Genomic DNA, 17,584 nt, shown 5'->3' with positions numbered 1-17,584 from the left:
GTCATGTCAGCACAAGCATGTGATTTATATATTTCTGGCCACATTCCGACTAGACGTGCCCTACCTCGCTCTGTTCATTTTCATTGAGTGAGGCCACACATGTCTAGTCAGCATGTGACCGCATGTATGTAAATTACCAGCATGAGAGAATCCTAACTGTGAGAATTCAGAAGTCTGCAGTCACAACGAATGACTGCAGACTCATAACAAACCTGGACAACCCCTTTAATGTTCCTAACATAAATAAAAACATGAGAATTAGAGTCCAGTCACATTTAGTGATGCACCAGCGATCCCGACCACGATGCGACCCGGTTAGGATCGCTGGTGCATCGCTAAATGGTCGCTAGTGAGCTGCCAATCAGGCAGATCTCACCAGCGACGTAGCAGCGGTCGGCGGTCGTTACTTACCTGTCAGACGCGGCGATGAAGACATCCTCCCGCCCGCGTCCACGCGTCGCTCGTCGGCACTAGCAGGAAGCCCAGCAGGAAGTGGCCGACGAGAAACGGTCCAGGACGTTCTCGCGCAATCATCAATAGCCAGCGGTGGAGCCAGTCGGAGGCAAGTATCACACATAGCGATATTGCTAGCAATATCGCTGCTGCATCACAAAATCTGTGACGCTTTAGCGATATTGCTAGCGATATCGCTATGTGTGAAGCCCCCTTAAGTCAGTTTTACAAATATTATTTACATCCAGGTACCTTATAGATGATGCTGTCTCTGGAGTCATTCTCCTTTTCTTCTTCTTGTCCAGACCCCATGATGAGTTTTCTCATCCACATCTCATCTCTGCAGACTTCTATCTTCTCCGGTCTTCTGCAGCAAATCTCCACACGATCCCCTTAAAAATAGAAGTGTCATTATAATGTTCCTAAATAAAAATATCTGCAATATACTGTCCACTCCCTCCTCATACTGTCTCCTCTAACATCCCACCTGTTCACCATAATGTCTCCTCATATATTTACGCCCTCACTCTCTACACTGTCTGCTCACATATACCCGACTCCCCATACTGTGACCACATACATTTACCCGTTCGCTCCCCATACTGTCTGCACCCATCCCCCACTCACAATACTGTGTCTGCACCCGTCCCCCATACTGTTTCCTCATACTGTACATACATACTCTTCATTTTGTGTCCTCAAATCTCCACACACACCTTAAATCCTCCCATCCCCACTCCAAATTCCCACACACACATTAAATCCCACCATCCCCACTCAAAATCCCCCCACAAACATTAAATCCCCCCATTCCCATGCCAAATCCCCCACACATTAAATAACCCTCCATCCCCACTCCAAATCCCTCCACACATTAAGTATCCCCATCCCCACTCCAAATCTCCCCACACATTAAGTACCCCCATCCCCACTCTAAATCTCCCCCACACATTAAATAACTCCCATCCCCACTCCAAATCCCACCACACATTAAATAATCCCCATCCCCATGCATGCCAATTCCCCCCACACATTAAGTACCCCCATCTCCACTCTAAATCCCCCACACATTAAGTACCCCCATCCCCACTCTAATTCCCCCCACACATTAAGTACCCCCATCCCCACTCTTAAATCCCCACACACATTAAATAACCCCCCATCCCCACTCTAAATCCCCCCACACTTTATGTATCCCCCCTAATCTTCGGTGGTTTCTTCAGCTCCAGAGCACACTTACCACCAGTGCCCTGAGCGCCGGCGAGAGACGTCAGCAGCGTGATCAAATGACCTGATCACGCTGCTGGCGTTGCTCTGACACGGTGGTCAGAGCTTCAATTGTACTGGCGTCTGTATAGATGCCAGTACAATTCATCCCTGGGAGCCAGCATGCTACAGCTTCTCTGCGCCGGCTGTCAGCTTGACAACTGACACAGAAAACGGCCGACTCCCAGGCCGGGGGTAGAAGAGTGCAGCCGCCAGGAGAGACACTGCGGACCGCCACATTAGGAGGCCCGACTGCGCCCCCCTGCCGGCTGCGCCCGGGGCACGTGCCCCGGCTGCCCCCCCTGGATACGCCTCTGCTATTCTGTAACATCCATGCCAGGTTTTATTCTGATGAATTGTAACAATGCCAGGACCCCCTTTGGTATGACCAGAGTCGTCTCTGTGATATAGAAGGGTTATTGGTTGGCCTTTAAATGCCTTTAATTGCATTTTACCTCTCATTGCTAGAATTTATTCTCATGACACAGCAGTCTGTCAGTCTCCCTCTCAAGGAGACTATACTTCTTATCATATATGTTCTCAATAGTCAGCCACAACATGTTCTGGGTACATGGTAAATAAAGCATGACCCTGGTTAATGGTGGGGGCTACATGAGCTACATAGTTACATTTGTTGTAAATGGTATAAAATATTGCCTTGTGTTTCATTGTCAGATAAAGTGATTTGCAAACAACCTGTGTGCAGTCTCCTTTGTCTCCAAGCGCACTTGTAAATTAAGGGCGTAAACTCCTAATTTGGCCTCACTGGTAATCTGGCATGCCTGACTTTGGGTCAGAACGAAAACAGCTACAACAGTTTTGGCGCCCCCACGCAGGGCCGTGGTAACCAGCCTATTCGGAATCCGTATGTGGGAGCTTCCTGGGAGATTGGACATGCAAATCCAGCTGCAGTAAGGTGAGAAATTTTATTCTTATACTTTGTTTTGCACTTGCAATTTCTCTGGATCTCTACTATCTCTGGGTAAGGCTGTACAACATGGTTCAAAAGAACCTACATCACCAGTGAGCAGTGAGTTTTGTGTTTGTCTGTTTATGTCCGTATGAGAGTTGAATAATAGAGTAATAAGATAATAATTGTCATCTGTGAAATCCCATGATTTGAGGGTTTTGTAGAAATTGATTTTGATTAGTTCTAAGAGCTGCTGTGCTGCATTCTGTTTCTGTGTGAGGGACACTATATTTCTAAAATTCTGATGAGAGAGGTGAATGATGCCGCTGCACAATTGCTTGTGAGTTTCTCCTCTCTGTTCTTATCTCCACTAAAGGGCATGTCACACTAAGAGATATCGCTAGCAATATCGCTATAACTAGTGACGTTATAGCGATATTGCTAGCGATATCGCTGTGTGTGATACTTACCTACGACCGGCTCCCCCGCTGGTTATCGCTGATCGCGAGAGAACGTCCTGGACTGTTTCTCGTCGTCAGCTTCCTGCGGCGCTTCCTGCTGTGACGACGAGCGACGCGTGGAGCCGGGTGGGAGGACGCAGGATCGCCTGGTGTGACAGATAAGTAGCGACCCCCGTCCCCTGCGATGTCGCTAGTGAGATCTGCCTATGTGGCAGCTCACTAGCGACCACTTAGCGATGTACCAGCGATCCTGACCACGTCATATCGCTGGTCGGGATCGCTGGTACATCGCTAAGTGTGACAGTACCTTAAGTCCCTGTTGGGAGGGGTGAATGATGCCGCTGCACGGAATCTCTATGTTTCTGTACTTGGTGTAATGCTCGCTAGGAGATTTGTGCATTTTAAAGCAACAGTACTTAATTGAAGTAAAAAGAAATTTTGTAAGTTGAAGTTGGAAGTTGAAAGTAATATATGGTGCCTATTTTAGAAGGAAACTAGTAAGTGATTGTTTGGTCATTAATGTGTTTGTACCTGCTTCTAGTTGTGTGATTGATATATAGCAAATTGAGGATCAGCAGAAGGAGGTAGCCAACTGCACAGCTGATCTAGTAGGTTAGAGGCCTATCACATCTGGGCCTTCTTACTTTAGTTTTTTTTTGTTGTGGGTGAGAGGCAAGGGCAAAGAGCCTTACCGCTACACCTTGACAGGCTTGCTCTGACTTGCTATTTGTGGCCTATAAGACAAGGTCCAGGCACACTAAAAGAGAATTTGCAGAATAACAGTGAGCTGTCTAAGTTGAAGCAGCCTTCCTGTTAGGAACGGCGGAAAGCACTAAATAAAAATAAATAATAAAGTGCGTTCGCCGCTCGGGGTCCACCATGCAGTAGGTGTTACACCGCTGCTAGGTAATAATAATAATAAATTTTATTTCTATAGCACCGACATATTCCGCAGCACTTTACATTTCGGAGGGGATTTGTACAGACTATAGACATTACAGCATAACAATAATCACATAGATTATAACAAATACCAAGAGGAATGAGGTAATGACAGAGGAGCAATATGGCGGTATAATGCGCACGGGTTCAACTTCACCCGAAGTGCGCAGAGCGGGCTCTGTTCACACACAGAGGCACCGCAACATAAACATACAAAAAACCCTGAGCCTGTTAGTGTCACAGGCCTCAGGTAAATGCACACACGATATCTGGTCACAGGAGCAGGACCTAAGACAGAGGAGCTGCGTCCCTCTAGACCTACCGTGTGTGCGGCATCGCTACTGCGAGCGCCAAGAAGGGCCGCAACTGCAGCGCGGCGTAGGATACTGCCGCTCGACGACAAAGATAGAAAGCAAGCGCAATGTCGGACGCTAGCGTAGAGGTGCGGTGTGCACAATGGCCTAAGGTTTGCCACTGACTGGCGCTGACTGCTGAACTAATTCCCTATCCACATACGTAATATCAGAGGGAATGGGTTTTATAATGAGTCAGTCACCAGAATCATACATCCGTCACCATTCACACATAGCAAGTATAGTCTATACTAGCGCATGGCCGAATGGTCATGCACGCTTTTTATAGCCGTGCAGGACCTTCCAGATCTCTGAGATGGACCAATGAGATCTGGAGCAGGACCTTGACTCCCGATCTCCAATCGGAGATCGCCTCGTGAGCATGCCCATTAGGAGCACAGATGGACTTAGTCTCTGGAGCCGTCTGCTGCAAAGTAATCTCCTCTGCAGTAGAAAGACAACAGGAGACCGCAGAATATGAAGCTCTGGATTCCTGCAGAGCAGATGCAGAAACCTGACACCTAACATTACCCCCCTCCCAGGGCCCTCTCCTCTCTGAGCCTTCCAATCCACCACCCTGTGCCCATCAGAGGCATATGCCTCAGACTCGTCTGAAGGCAAGTCTGATGTCCCGGTAGGTGACACGGAAAACCAGGACACGTGGAAGGTATCAGAGGCGGCAAGATTGCCAGGGTTAAAACGGAACACCTGGGAGACAACGGGAGCGGCAAAACCGCCCGGAGCATAAGTTGAAGTGGGACACCGCGGTGTTTCGGCGGACGTCTCCACTCTCTGTTTAAGGAGGCTTACCTGAGCACAAGAGGCACATGCCTGAATATATTTTTTAATGTCCCGAGCCCTGTGTGGCCACCAATGCGACCCTGCCAGGAGTTTTGTGGTCTGCATGTAGCCACAGTGACCACCTGCCCAGGATACGTGTGCCCACGTGAGAACCTTCAGCCGAAGGCGAGGGGGGACAAAGGTCTTACCCGGCGGCACAGAGTTTGGCCATTGCGGGGCACTGTTGTCCTGAGAAACAGCGTGTTGAAAATGGCAAGCGCAAATGTAGTTTTGCGCCGGACGCGCCTCGAGAACGGCGCGAGACACCTCCATGTGCTCTGGGAGTGGAGTCTCTGGCTCGGGTGATTCCAGAGGCTCAAAAAAGTTGGGAGCCGAGGTAACCTTCCGTTTGGATTGAGCACGCTCCAGGCCGCGCTCTGAAAAACGGAGATCAATGCGGTTGGAAATAGCAATCAGCTCTTCCAAACTTGCAGGAACCTCTCTGGTAGAGAGAGCATCCTTAACATGCTCCGCCAAACCTCTCCAAAACACAGGGATGAGGGCTTTGTCAGACCACTCCAGCTTGGAAGCCAGTGTCCGAAAACGAACAGCATACTGATTAACCGAGAGGTATCCCTGAGTTAAAGCAAGTAGCTGAGGAGATGTGTCATGCGTGACCCGTGGTCCCAGGAAGACCTGCTTAATAGCTGTCAAAAACTGAGGAGCGGTCCGAACCTCTGGATCACCACGCTCCCATAGTGGCATAGCCCACTCCAACGCTTTGCCCGACAGAAGGGAAACAATAAACCCTACCTTGGCCCGTTCCATAGGGAATCGCGCAGCCAGTAACTCCAGCTGGATAGAGCGCTGGCTGACGAAACCCCTACAGGAGGCGCCATCACCAGAAAATTTATCGGGCAACAGGAGGCGGGTATCTGTCGGCGCGTGGGAGGACGTGGACATACGTGAAACCGTGTCTGTGATTGCCTGTACAGCATCTTCAGTGGATTTCGCAGCTGAGATAGCACTCTCAAGAGTAGCCAACCGGCCCTCCAGCTGCCGAATATACTGTAAGAGTTGCTGCTGTTCTGCCATCACTAGCCAGACCCTGGCACTAGTATAATGTTAGGAACGGCGGAATGCACTAAATAAAAATAAATAATAAAGTGCGTTCGCCGCTCGGGGTCCACTGTGCATACCAAGAGGAATGAGGTAATGGAGCAATATGGCGGTATAATGCGCACTGGTCACAGGAGCAGGACCTAAGACAGAGGAGCTGCGTCCCTCTAGACCTACCGTGTGTGTGGTGTCGCTACTGCGAGCGCCAAGAAGGGCTGCAACTGCAGCGCGGCGTAGGACACTGCCGCTCGACGACAAAGCTAGAAAGCAAGCGCAATGTCGGACGCTAGCGTAGAGGGAACTAATTCCCTATCCACATACGTAATATCAGAGGGAAGGGGTTTTTATAATGAGTCAGTCACCAGAATCATACATCCGTCACCATTCACACATAGCAAGTATAGTCTATACTAGCGCATGGCCGAACGGTCATGGGCGCTTTTTATAGCCGTGCGGGACCCTCCAGATCTTCGAGATGGACCAATGAGATCTGGAGCAGGACCTGGGCACATGACTCCCGATCTCCAATGGGAGATCGCCTCGTGAGCATGCCCAGTAGGAGCACAGAGGGACTTAAGGTACTGTCACACTTAGCGATGCACCAGCGATCACGACCAGCGATATGACGCTGTCAGGATCGCTGGTGCATCGCTAAGTGGTCGCTAGTGAGCTGCCACAGAGGCAGATCTCACCAGCGACATCGCTGGGGACGGGGGTCGCTACTTACCTGTCACACTAGGCGATCCTGAGTCCTCCCGCCCGGCTCCACGCTCATCGCTCGTCTCTCCACAGGAAGCGCCGCATGAAGCCGATGACGAGAAACAGTCCAGCCTGTTCTCGCGCGATCAGCGATAAGCAGCGGGGGAGCTGGTCGGAGGTAAGTATCAGACACAGCGATATCACTAGCAATATCGCTATAACATCTCAAGTTATAGCGATATTGCTCGAGATATCGCTAAGTGTGACAGGCCCTTTAGTCTCTGGAGCCGTCTGCTGCAAAGTAATCTCCTCTGCAGTAGAAAGACAACACCTTCTTCTCACCTCACAGAAGAAAGAAAAATAGCTGTCAGCTCCCTTCCTTTCCCAAAAGATGAAACCGAACTCCAGCGTTTTCTTATGGACTTATTGTTGTCAGTGGATACCGGATGCATCCCGCAAAATGCAACCCCTTTACAATGCCTTGAAAGACGTATAATGAACTATAAGGAAAGATGGCAGTGATGAGGATTACCTCTATGACTGTTCCCAACTTCTGACTGAAGAAACAGCTACTCCACCAAATGTCAGTGAGAATCCACTCCCAAATCCTGATCTGGTGTTATACACGGATGGTTCAAGATATGCTGACGAGTTTGGTAGATTCCACACGGGATATGCCGTTACCACAGAGGACACTGTAGTGCACGCAGCTGCACTCCCTCCCTCACAGCACAAGAAGCAGAACTCCAGGCTCTGTCTACTGCATGTACTTTGGCCAAGAACAGACAGGCTAATATATACACAGACTCACGGTATGCATTTGGTATTGCTCACGATTTTGGAGCTCTATGGGCCAATCGAGGGTTTATTACTACTGCCGGAACCCCAGTGAAAAATGCTGAAGCTGTTAAAACCCTCATGGACTCAATCAAATTACCTACTCAGGTGGCCATTATCAAAGTTAAGGCGCACGGTCCTAGGACCAGTCCACAGACTGTTGGCAACACATTTGCGGATATGCAAGCAAAAGCCGCCGCTCTTTTACCCGTTGAACCAACCATACCAACTATGGTGACCAGACGCTCTCAGCGTAAACAGTTACAAGAAGCATTGACCCTACGAGAACCTGATGATCTACAACAGACTGAAGTTTTCTGTCAGACCCTGCGAGGCCACTTAATGACGATGCAGAGAATGTCTCTAAAGAAAGAGGTGAAGCAATGGAAGACTGATGGGGCGCGTATGGATAATGGTCTCTGGAAAAAGGACCAACTTGTGTGTCTCCCTAAGCGGATGTACCCTGCTATTGCCACATGGGCACATGGGCCTACACATCGAGGAAAGAATCAGGCCCTTGCACTGGTGCAAAATTCTACTGGTTCTCCAGTTGGCCAGAAGCATTCCCTGTTACCAACATGACTGCAAAAACCACAGCGAAGAAACTGGTGATGGAAGTTATATGCTGATATGGGGTTCCAGAAGTTGTTGAAAGTGATCAAAGCCCGGCCTTTTCTTCTCATGTGTACCAAGAAGTTCTGACAATGCTTGGATCCACTGTAGCCCTCCATACACCGTACCACCCACAATCCAGTGGGAAAGTTGAGAGGTTGAATGGCACACTGAAGGGACAATTGACCAAAATGATGCAGGAGACTACGGCTCCATGGCCAGAGCTCCTACCCATTGTACTATACCACATTCGTACTACCCCTATTGTAAAATATGGCCTGTCCCCATATAAGATATTGTTCTGTACTAGGCCCCCAGTTGCAAATTTCCAGCCTCAGCAGTTATCAGAAGAAACTGACCGTGCTGTTCAATATGTTATTCAGCTTAGTAAAAATCTTGCTAACACCCATGCTCTAGTTTCTTCTTCTCTTCCAGATTCAGCAGAAACTGACACCTGTCATAACCTGAAGCCTGGTGATTTGGTAGTCGTGAAAAGGCATGTCAGGAAGCACGGACTAGAACCCTTGTATTACGGTCCCTATCAAGTTCTCCTCATCACCTTACAAGCCAATAGCAAATAAAGGGGCATAATGTTTTGGTTTTCCGCATTTTCCATATTATTATTGGTAGAAGTTAAAGTTAGAAGATATTCAAAGACTCAGAGATCAATACGATAAAGATAATGATCGTAATAAGGACAGTTGGTGGTCAGACACTTTCTCTTTATTCAATCCAGCCAATTGATTTAAGGGAATTGGGGGCTGGGTAGCTGGGATCTTGCAAAGCTTGTTACACATTGCTGCCTGTATCCTTGTTGCATATGTGATACTAAAACTTGTTCTTTGTGTATTTCTGTATGTATTAGGAAATTCTGCACTAAGACAGCTAATGATGATACCAAAGGTGTCATTGCCCATGCTCTTCTCTGCACCGATCTCAAAAGGCTACTTGATGAAGATGTTGAAGCCAAGCACATGGCTACCTACAAAAGATCTCCACCACCGTTATCAAAAATTGTTATTTGTGAACTGCAGTATACAGGGGGGATGGGTGCACCGCGACAGCCATGACTGGTAGCTTGAGATAGCACCTCTGATGCTGCATATGTGTTAAAAAATTTATCTAGGGGGGATTGTGAAGGGTTAAAACTAAAGTCAAAGCTGAAGTTTCGTTTTATCCATTCTCTGAAGGTTTTGTTTCTCCATTTTTGTTGCTGTAAGATAAATTTTTGTAATTGGGATGGGCTGTCATGAAACCAGACTGTTCCCATCAGGTGTAGATAAGGTAACCGGGGGTGTAAAACTCTGAAGAATATGCCGTTATATTGCTTTCTATGCTATTTGGATACGGACATATATGTAGTTTCCCGGTTTTATTGCAATATTATTGACTTATAAAGTGAAGTGTTACCATGATGCTATTGGTAGTTGAGAACTTCGCATAATTAAGCAAAAGATTATAAAAGAAGTGACTAAAATAAAGGGGACTGGTGATCTGTCTCGATCCTCCCGTACAGAGACCCCTGTCTCCGTGTGGTCATTTGAGTTGCTAGCAACACTCTGTGGAATAATTTGGACATCACTGGCTCAACCGTGAAGGGTTAATTTAGCCCTCCCTCAATAGCTACCCTGACAGCTTCAGAGACTGCAGATTGACTAAATACAGCTACCCAAGGTAGGAGTGTATGCAAATGCCCTAGTATGTGTAGATCTCTTCTCTGGTTGGCCAGAAGCCTATCCGGTAAAATGTGCAAATGCTAAAACAACTGCAGACAAACTGATGAAAGAACTGATCTGCAGGTATGGTGTCCCAGAAACCATAGAAAGCGATAGGGGTACACACTTCACAGGAGAAATAATGAGGGAAGTCATGCAGGCCCTGGGTGCACAGCAAGCATTTCATACACCATATAGACCACAAAGTAGTGGGAAAGTGGAAAGACTAAATTGGACACTTAAACTGAAAATTCAAAAGGCAATGGCAGACACAGGAAAGAGCTGAGTAGAGTGCTTGCCTCTTGCACTCTTTTCAGTCAGACACACTCCAAATAGAAAGACAGGCTTGTCTCCTTTTGAAGTCCTGTTTTGTAGCGCACCAAAGACTGGTCTGTACTTCCCACAGGTGCTACATATGCAACACGGTGCTATGACAACCTATGTCCAGGCCTTGCAGAAAAGACTTAATGTGGTTCATAAACATGTGTTTTCATCCTTTCCAGATCCTAATGCCAGTGCAGACGTGCATCAGCTGAATCCAGGGGTTTGGGTGGTTATACGCAGATACATGAGAAGGAGCCTAGACCCACGATTTGACGGCCCCTTCCAAGTCCAGCTGACCACATCCACCTTAGTAAAACTTGAGGGAAAGCCCACCTGGATCCATGCCAGTCACTGCAAGAAGGTCCTTTAACCAGCAGAATGACTGTTCTCCTAATCAATGGTTTCAGTTTAATATAACGCGGCCTAAGATACAAATGTGGTGGTGGGAATATGATTCAGACATCGGAAATATGGTCGCCAGGAGGAGGGCTGAAATTCCTCACTCAGACCCCATTCCCAATGATGGACTGAGGTTCAGTCTTCAACACACTGGAGCAAATACCTGTGGTGAAGACAATAATTGCTTCCGTATAATACACTCATGATCAAACACAGGTTAATAAGACTGTATACCAAGATGGTGTTGAAGGCTGTAAAGCATCTATGGGTAAAATAATAAGGAAAGAAAGGGGTAAATGTACATCTGGTATAAGTGGAAAACAAATGAATAATACTTGGTGTGCCCATACACCTATGTCAGGACTTTTGAGTTTATACCAATGTATTCAAACCCCTGGTCACGTTTGTGTTCTCCCAGAAGGAGTATTCTTGGTTTGCGGACATCATGCCTACAGGCGGGTGAGCCCAGACATAAGAGGAGTTTGCACTCTTGTCAACCTAACTCCAGCCACTTTCATAGTTCCTCAAAGTAAAATAGACACAGCAGCAGTTCCAATTCATATTTTGTATAGAAGGGCTGCAGACAATAAGCCCCGGCCAAATGGTAGGCCACATCTAGTAGAAATGGGGATAACAAATAAAATATTCAGTAGTATTCTAATATACCCCTTCATAAGACAAATGTGGGATAAATTAGTGGAAGCTACCGACTACCTGGATGATCAGATTTTCCAGATTCTTGAATTTCTTAATGAAACTAATACAATACAGAGACAATTAATCATAGTTACTAACCAACATACTATAGTACTAGATTACCTGACAACAAAAGAAGGAGGAATGTGTCAAATAATTGGTCCCACCTGTTGTAATTATATCGACCCTGCTGGCAATCTCCAGATCAGGGCCAGTATAGACAAAATAGGTGAACTTAGAGACCAATGGCTAAACAACACAGTGCAAACAGAGACTCCTGGTGGGGTAACACTCTTTTTTTTTTTTTTTTTTTTTTTTAAATCCAGCAAATTGGTTTAATGGCCTAGCAGGATGGATTTTTGGCATTGTACAGACTTGTATGCAAATTTTGTTTGCTTATTGTTTTATGTAGCCATACAAGCGCTAATATATGTATCACCTAAGCTATTGAATAATGTATGTTTTGAAAAAGATTCTAAGGCTGAACCTTCTGTAGTGTATCATAGACCCCAGATAGCCATTGCTGATGGGGAAAGTGAGTGTCCACACTGAGGGTGGATGGGCGAAGCAGGTAGGAAGTCCCCTTATGGGTAATAGACCCATGAGACAGTAGCTCCAATGTGGACATCAGCTGACCCTGTGGCAAAGGTTATACCATTTACAAAAGGGGGAAATTGATGTAGAAGGGTTAATGGTTTGCCTTTATATACCTTTAACTGCCTTTAATTCTTCAATTGCCTTTTGCCTTTCATTGCTATGTTTTTTATTCTGATGACACAGCAGACTATTAGTCTCTGCTTCAAGGAGACTATACTTGTTATCATATATGTTCTCAATAGTCAGCAACAACATGTTCTGGGTACATGGTAAACATGGTATGACCCTGGGATAAACGGTGGGGGCCACATGAGCTCCATAGAATTACACATTGTTGTAAATGGTATAAAATATTGCCTTGTGTTTCATTACGTCAGATAAAGTGATTTGCCCACGGCCCGTGTGCAGTCTCTTTTGTCTCCAAGCGCTTGTAAATTAAGGGCGTAAACTCCTAATTTGGCCTCACTGGTGATCTAGCATATCTGACTCTGGGTCAGAACGAAAACAGCTAAAACATTCTTAATGAAACTAATAGACAATTAATCATAGTTACTAACCAACATACTATAGTACTAGATTACCTGAAAGCAAAAGAAGGAGGAATGTGTCAATTGGTCCCACCTGTTGCAATTATATCGACCCTGTCGGCAATCCCTAAATCAGGGCCAGTATAGACAAAATAGGTGAACTTAGAGACCAATGGTTACAACAACACAGTGCAAACAGAGACTCCTGGTGGGGTAACACTCTTTTTTTTTTTTTTTTTTTTTTTTTAAATCCAGCAAATTGGTTTAATGGCCTAGCAGGATGGATTTTTGGCATTGTACAGACTTGTATGCAAATTTTGTTTGCTTATTGTTTTATGTAGCCATACAAGCGCTAATATATGTATCACCTAAGCTATTGAATAATGTATGTTTTGAAAAAGATTCTAAGGCTGAACCTTCTGTAGTGTATCATAGACCCCAGATAGCCATTGCTGATGGGGAAAGTGAGTGTCCACACTATGGGTGGATGGGCAAAGCAGGTAGGAAGCCCCCTTATAGGTACTAGACCCATGAGATAGTAGCTCCTTTGTGGACATCAGCTGACCCCGTGTCAAAGGTTATACCATTTACCAAATGGGGAAATTGATATAGAAGGGTTAATGGTTTGCCTTTAAATGCCTTTAATTGCCTTTTACCTCTCATTGCTAGAATTTATTCTCATGACACTGCAGTCTGTCATTCTCCCCCTCAAGGAGACTATACTTCTTATCATATATGTTTTCAATAGTCAGCCACAACATGTTCTGGGTACATGGTAAATAAAGTATGACCCTGGGTCGGGGCTACATGAGTTACATTTGTTGTACATGGTATAAAATATTGCCTTGTGTTTCACTATGTCAGATAAAGTGATTTGCCCATGACCTGTGTGCAGTCTCCTTTGTCTCCAAGCGTGCTTGTAAATTAAGGCCATAAACTCCTAATTTGGCCTCACTTGTGATCTGGCATGCCTGGTCAGAGCGAAAACAGCTACAACATCTGTAACCAAACATTCCTGGTCCTTCCAGGCATTTAGCAGGTTTACATAGTATAGTTGCTTGAGTTATCTTTTTCCGGGTTGGTACACTCTATAATTCACTTCCTCCACCCTCCCAGTATCTCATAAGGCTCTTGTCACTTGGCTATCAGCTTACTCTCTGGGGTGGGCACTAGTACCAACACCCAGTCCCCTTCTTTAAAGCTCCTGACCGTGGCCTTTTTATTATATGTGCGGCTTTGAGTGGCCTGGGCCTCCAACAGATGCTCCTTTACTATGGGCCGCACGGCCGCAATCCGATCCTGCATACATACTCAATGACACGCTTATGTGGAGTGGGCTCCTGTTCCCACGTCTCTTTGGCTACATCCAATAGTCACTTTGGGTGCCTGCCATACAATAGCTCAAATGGGGAGAACCCCGTGGACACCTGCAGTACCTCGCGGATGGCGAATATTAGATAGGGCAGTAACATGTCCTAATCCCTCCCATACTTTGCGACCACCTTTTGTGGCATGGCTTTGAGGGTCATTTTGAACCTCTCCACCAACCCATTGGTTCGTGGATGGTACACCGACGTACATAGCTGTTTAATCCAGAGCAGCTTACATAGCTCCCTGGTCAACATAGACATAAAAGGAGTTCCCTGATCTGTAAGGATCTCCTTGGGTAGCCCAAGGCAACAAAACATGGCAAACAGTTTGCGGGCTATTAGTTTAGCCGAAGTCTGGCGGAGTGGTATCGCCTCTGGGTACCGGGTGGCATCGCCTACGACTACTAATTTATGCTGGTGGCCCAAGGCGGATTTTACTATTGGTCCTACCAGATCCATCACAATCCGCTCAAAAGTACCTCTATAATGGGCAGAGGCACCAATGGACTACGGTAGTTCGTGGTGGGTGAGGTTAGTTGGCACTCCAGACATGTATCTCAGTAGCTTTTGACCTCAGCGTAGTCACCAGGCCAAAAAAACAGCTGTGATATGCACTCCAGCGTCTTTTTGGCCCAAAATGCCCTCCCAGCATGTGAGTGTGAGACAGATCGAGCACCACCCGATGGTAGGATTGAGGCACTACCAGTTGTTCTTCCACCTCATCCCCGATTTTATCAACCCTGTACAGTAACTCCTGGTTGATCGTCATTCGGGTTAACTCTGTCTCCGCACCCATTCGCTGAGCCACCCCATTCACCTCACTCTTTCCCAGGCCTGGGTCAGAGTGGGATCCTGGAGCTGGGCGGTCGCAAACTTACCAGGGGGCACCTCCAGCTCAGGGATCAGTGGGGTCTCCTTAACTTCTCCTGCCAATACCTCTAGGGGAAACCTATTGGGGTTACACTCTGTCCCTAGCTTGGCGACCCCTACGGCAGGTGTCCCTGACTCGGGATCTCGGGTTTTGAGCTCGGAATACCAGTTACCCTGGGAGGTTAACCCTGGTCTCCCACAGGGACCAAAACAGGATTAAGTCTCTTCCCAATACAGTCCCATACGGAAGAGTCTTTACCACTCCCACCATATATTTTATCTCTCCACACGGGGTGGAAAACATAACCTCCACGGTCGGGTACTCTTAGAGGTCCCCATGTATGCACACCACTTACACCTTCCATCCATTAGGATTGTCTTCAGCAGCCAGTGTCACCAAGCTCCCCGAGTCCAAGAAAGCGTCCATTAACGAGTACTTGGCACAGCTGAGGTTCGGTACAGACAGGGTCTATAGTGGCACTGCAGACTGTCTGGGCAAACATAGACACATCGTGTGTATACCCGCAGTCCATGGGTTCTGCTATTAGGGGGCAGTTGGCAGCCACATGTCCAGGCCCTTGGCATCGCCAACACTTTACAACTGTGACACAAGGAACCATGGGGCTGATTTAGGGGATACCAGGCGGTTGACACTCCCCTTCCGATATATCCCCTCAGTATGGGCATGATCCGTATTGGCCCCAGTGGAGGGTTGTGGACTTTTCCCAGGCTCTTGAGCTGACAGGGCCTTACATGACAGCCAAGTTGAGCAGTGTCCCGTATGAAGTCCTGAGTGACTGTATACCGTTCAATCAGTCCTATGACCTGGTCCCCTTTCCCCACCCAACGCTGTATTGCTGCTGACAGGGCCCTTACCAGCTTGTCCACCACCACCCTCTCTACCATCTAGAATGGGGTTAAGGTCTCAGGCTGGAGCCATTTTTTAACCGGTTGCAGTAAATCATAGGCCTGAGACTGGGCAGGGCGAGACTCGGAAAAGGACCACTGGAACACCCGTTAGGCCCGCACATATGTACTAACCCCCAGTGTGGCAAGAATCTCACCTTTCAGCTTCCCATAGTCCAGGGCTTCATCCCGAATGAGGTCCAGGCAGGCTTTCTGGGCATCTCCCGTCAGAAAGGGGGACACCACTTCAGCCCACTGAGTCACCAGCAAGCTCTTTTGCTCTGCAGTGCGTTCGAAGATGGTGAGGAAGGCCTCCATGTCGTTCTCAGGCAGCATCTTCCTCAGTGCTGACTGGACTTTGTACCGGGCCTCCAACTGGTACATGGTCGCTGGGGAGGGTGTTATGAATGGGTCACCGAGGAGGAAAACTAAACAAGCTAAGTCACAGAAAACCAGAGAGGTTGGTAACTATCTTGATTGCAGACCCCTGATCCTAACCACACAACTAGCAGCAGCTGTGGAGCATTCCTACGATGAATCTAGATGCCTCGTCACAGCCAGAGGACTAAATAAGCCTAAAGCAAGAAAAGGGGAAAACTAACTGCCCCAGAGCAGACCCCAAAGGAATAGACAGCCCCCACACATGTATTGATGGTGAAACAAGATGAAAACACAAACACAGGCAGGAAAATAGGCTAAGCAAACGATGGGGCCCAAACAAACTAGAAAGGACAGGAAAGGAAAGACACTATCTGCCAAAAAAACCCTACAAAAATAATGTCCAACACTTCTAATAACAAAATTAACCCTGAAGTCACTAGATTTCTCCCACTATATCAGCACGCTGAAATATTCTGAGACAGAGCAAAAAAGAGGCCAATCTAATAAGGGACAAAAAGCAAATTGGCAAATACAGATAAATAAGAGTGGAAATTCAGTACAGCCCCAGCCGGGGCTGGCTGACCACACAAAAAACTGAATAGACCAACAAAATCAAGTGTGAACATTAGCAGAAACACTTAGCATGAGATGACTGGAACAGAGCTGAAAACCAAGACCTGAAAAGCCAGAAGGAATCTCCAGCACCAGAATAAGGCTTCGGCTGTTTTAAATCCAGTCTGAGATTCCAGAGATCCAATCGTTAACCTCATCATCAGGTGGCAGATCTCTACTAATTAAATCAACCTCACTACCTCCTGTTACCACCAGAGGGATCCCGGAAGGAGAACTCACAACTGGTAGACCAGAAAATGAGTTCACAACAGGAGGGTGCCTCTCGCACGGCCGCTATCTGCTGCAGAATCAGCTCATTAGTCTTTTGCTGTTGCTGATACAACAATTGTAACTGCTCCTGCTGCTGATGCTCTTGTTGCCGCTGCTGAAGCTCTTGCTGCTGATGATTGTGCTGCCGCTGCTGACTGAGGATCAACTGCTTCAATAGCTCGTCCATTTTGTCAGCCAGCTTGAACTGAAGTATTGCAGGCTTAATCATTGACATGCTGCACTCTTTGGGGTATGCCTCAGTTCAGACTGCCTGCATTCCTTCCACCATATGTAGTGCAACGGTGTCCATGCTGTACAGTAATTAGGCAATGACCCAAGCAAGTTCAAAACAAAACGTGTTTGATATCCAAAAAAAACTCACAGTGCACAGCACGCTGTAACCTCTGGTTCGCAGTCAGGAATTCAAAAAGACAGTCCAGGACTGTTGCCGTGAGCAACTGCACCGCCGTGTACGCAGTGGGTGC

The 17,584-nt window shown here is 47.1% G+C and overlaps 1 protein-coding gene across 1 annotated transcript in view; it reads right to left on the bottom strand.

Annotated features, from left to right (window-relative positions):
- The window catches only part of LOC141080625 (uncharacterized), an 86,842-nt gene extending 69,508 nt beyond the window's left edge, over positions 1–17,334 (bottom strand). Inside the window, exons 1-2 of the mRNA XM_073565986.1 lie at positions 17,097–17,334; positions 15,995–16,225 (exon numbers count right to left, since the gene is read on the bottom strand). Of these exons, the coding sequence (XP_073422087.1) occupies positions 15,995–16,225; positions 17,097–17,334 (469 nt within the window). The remainder of the gene's footprint in view (positions 1–15,994; positions 16,226–17,096) is intronic.
- Positions 17,335–17,584: the final 250 nt, after the last annotated feature.

This window comes from Dendrobates tinctorius, unplaced genomic scaffold (genome assembly GCF_039654945.1).
Source record: "Dendrobates tinctorius isolate UK_male_01 unplaced genomic scaffold, ASM3965494v1 ptg000003l, whole genome shotgun sequence".
NCBI lineage: Eukaryota > Metazoa > Chordata > Amphibia > Anura > Dendrobatidae > Dendrobates > Dendrobates tinctorius.
The sequence above is the reverse complement of the archived record's forward strand: the minus strand, read 5'-3'. Positions and strand labels throughout refer to the sequence as shown.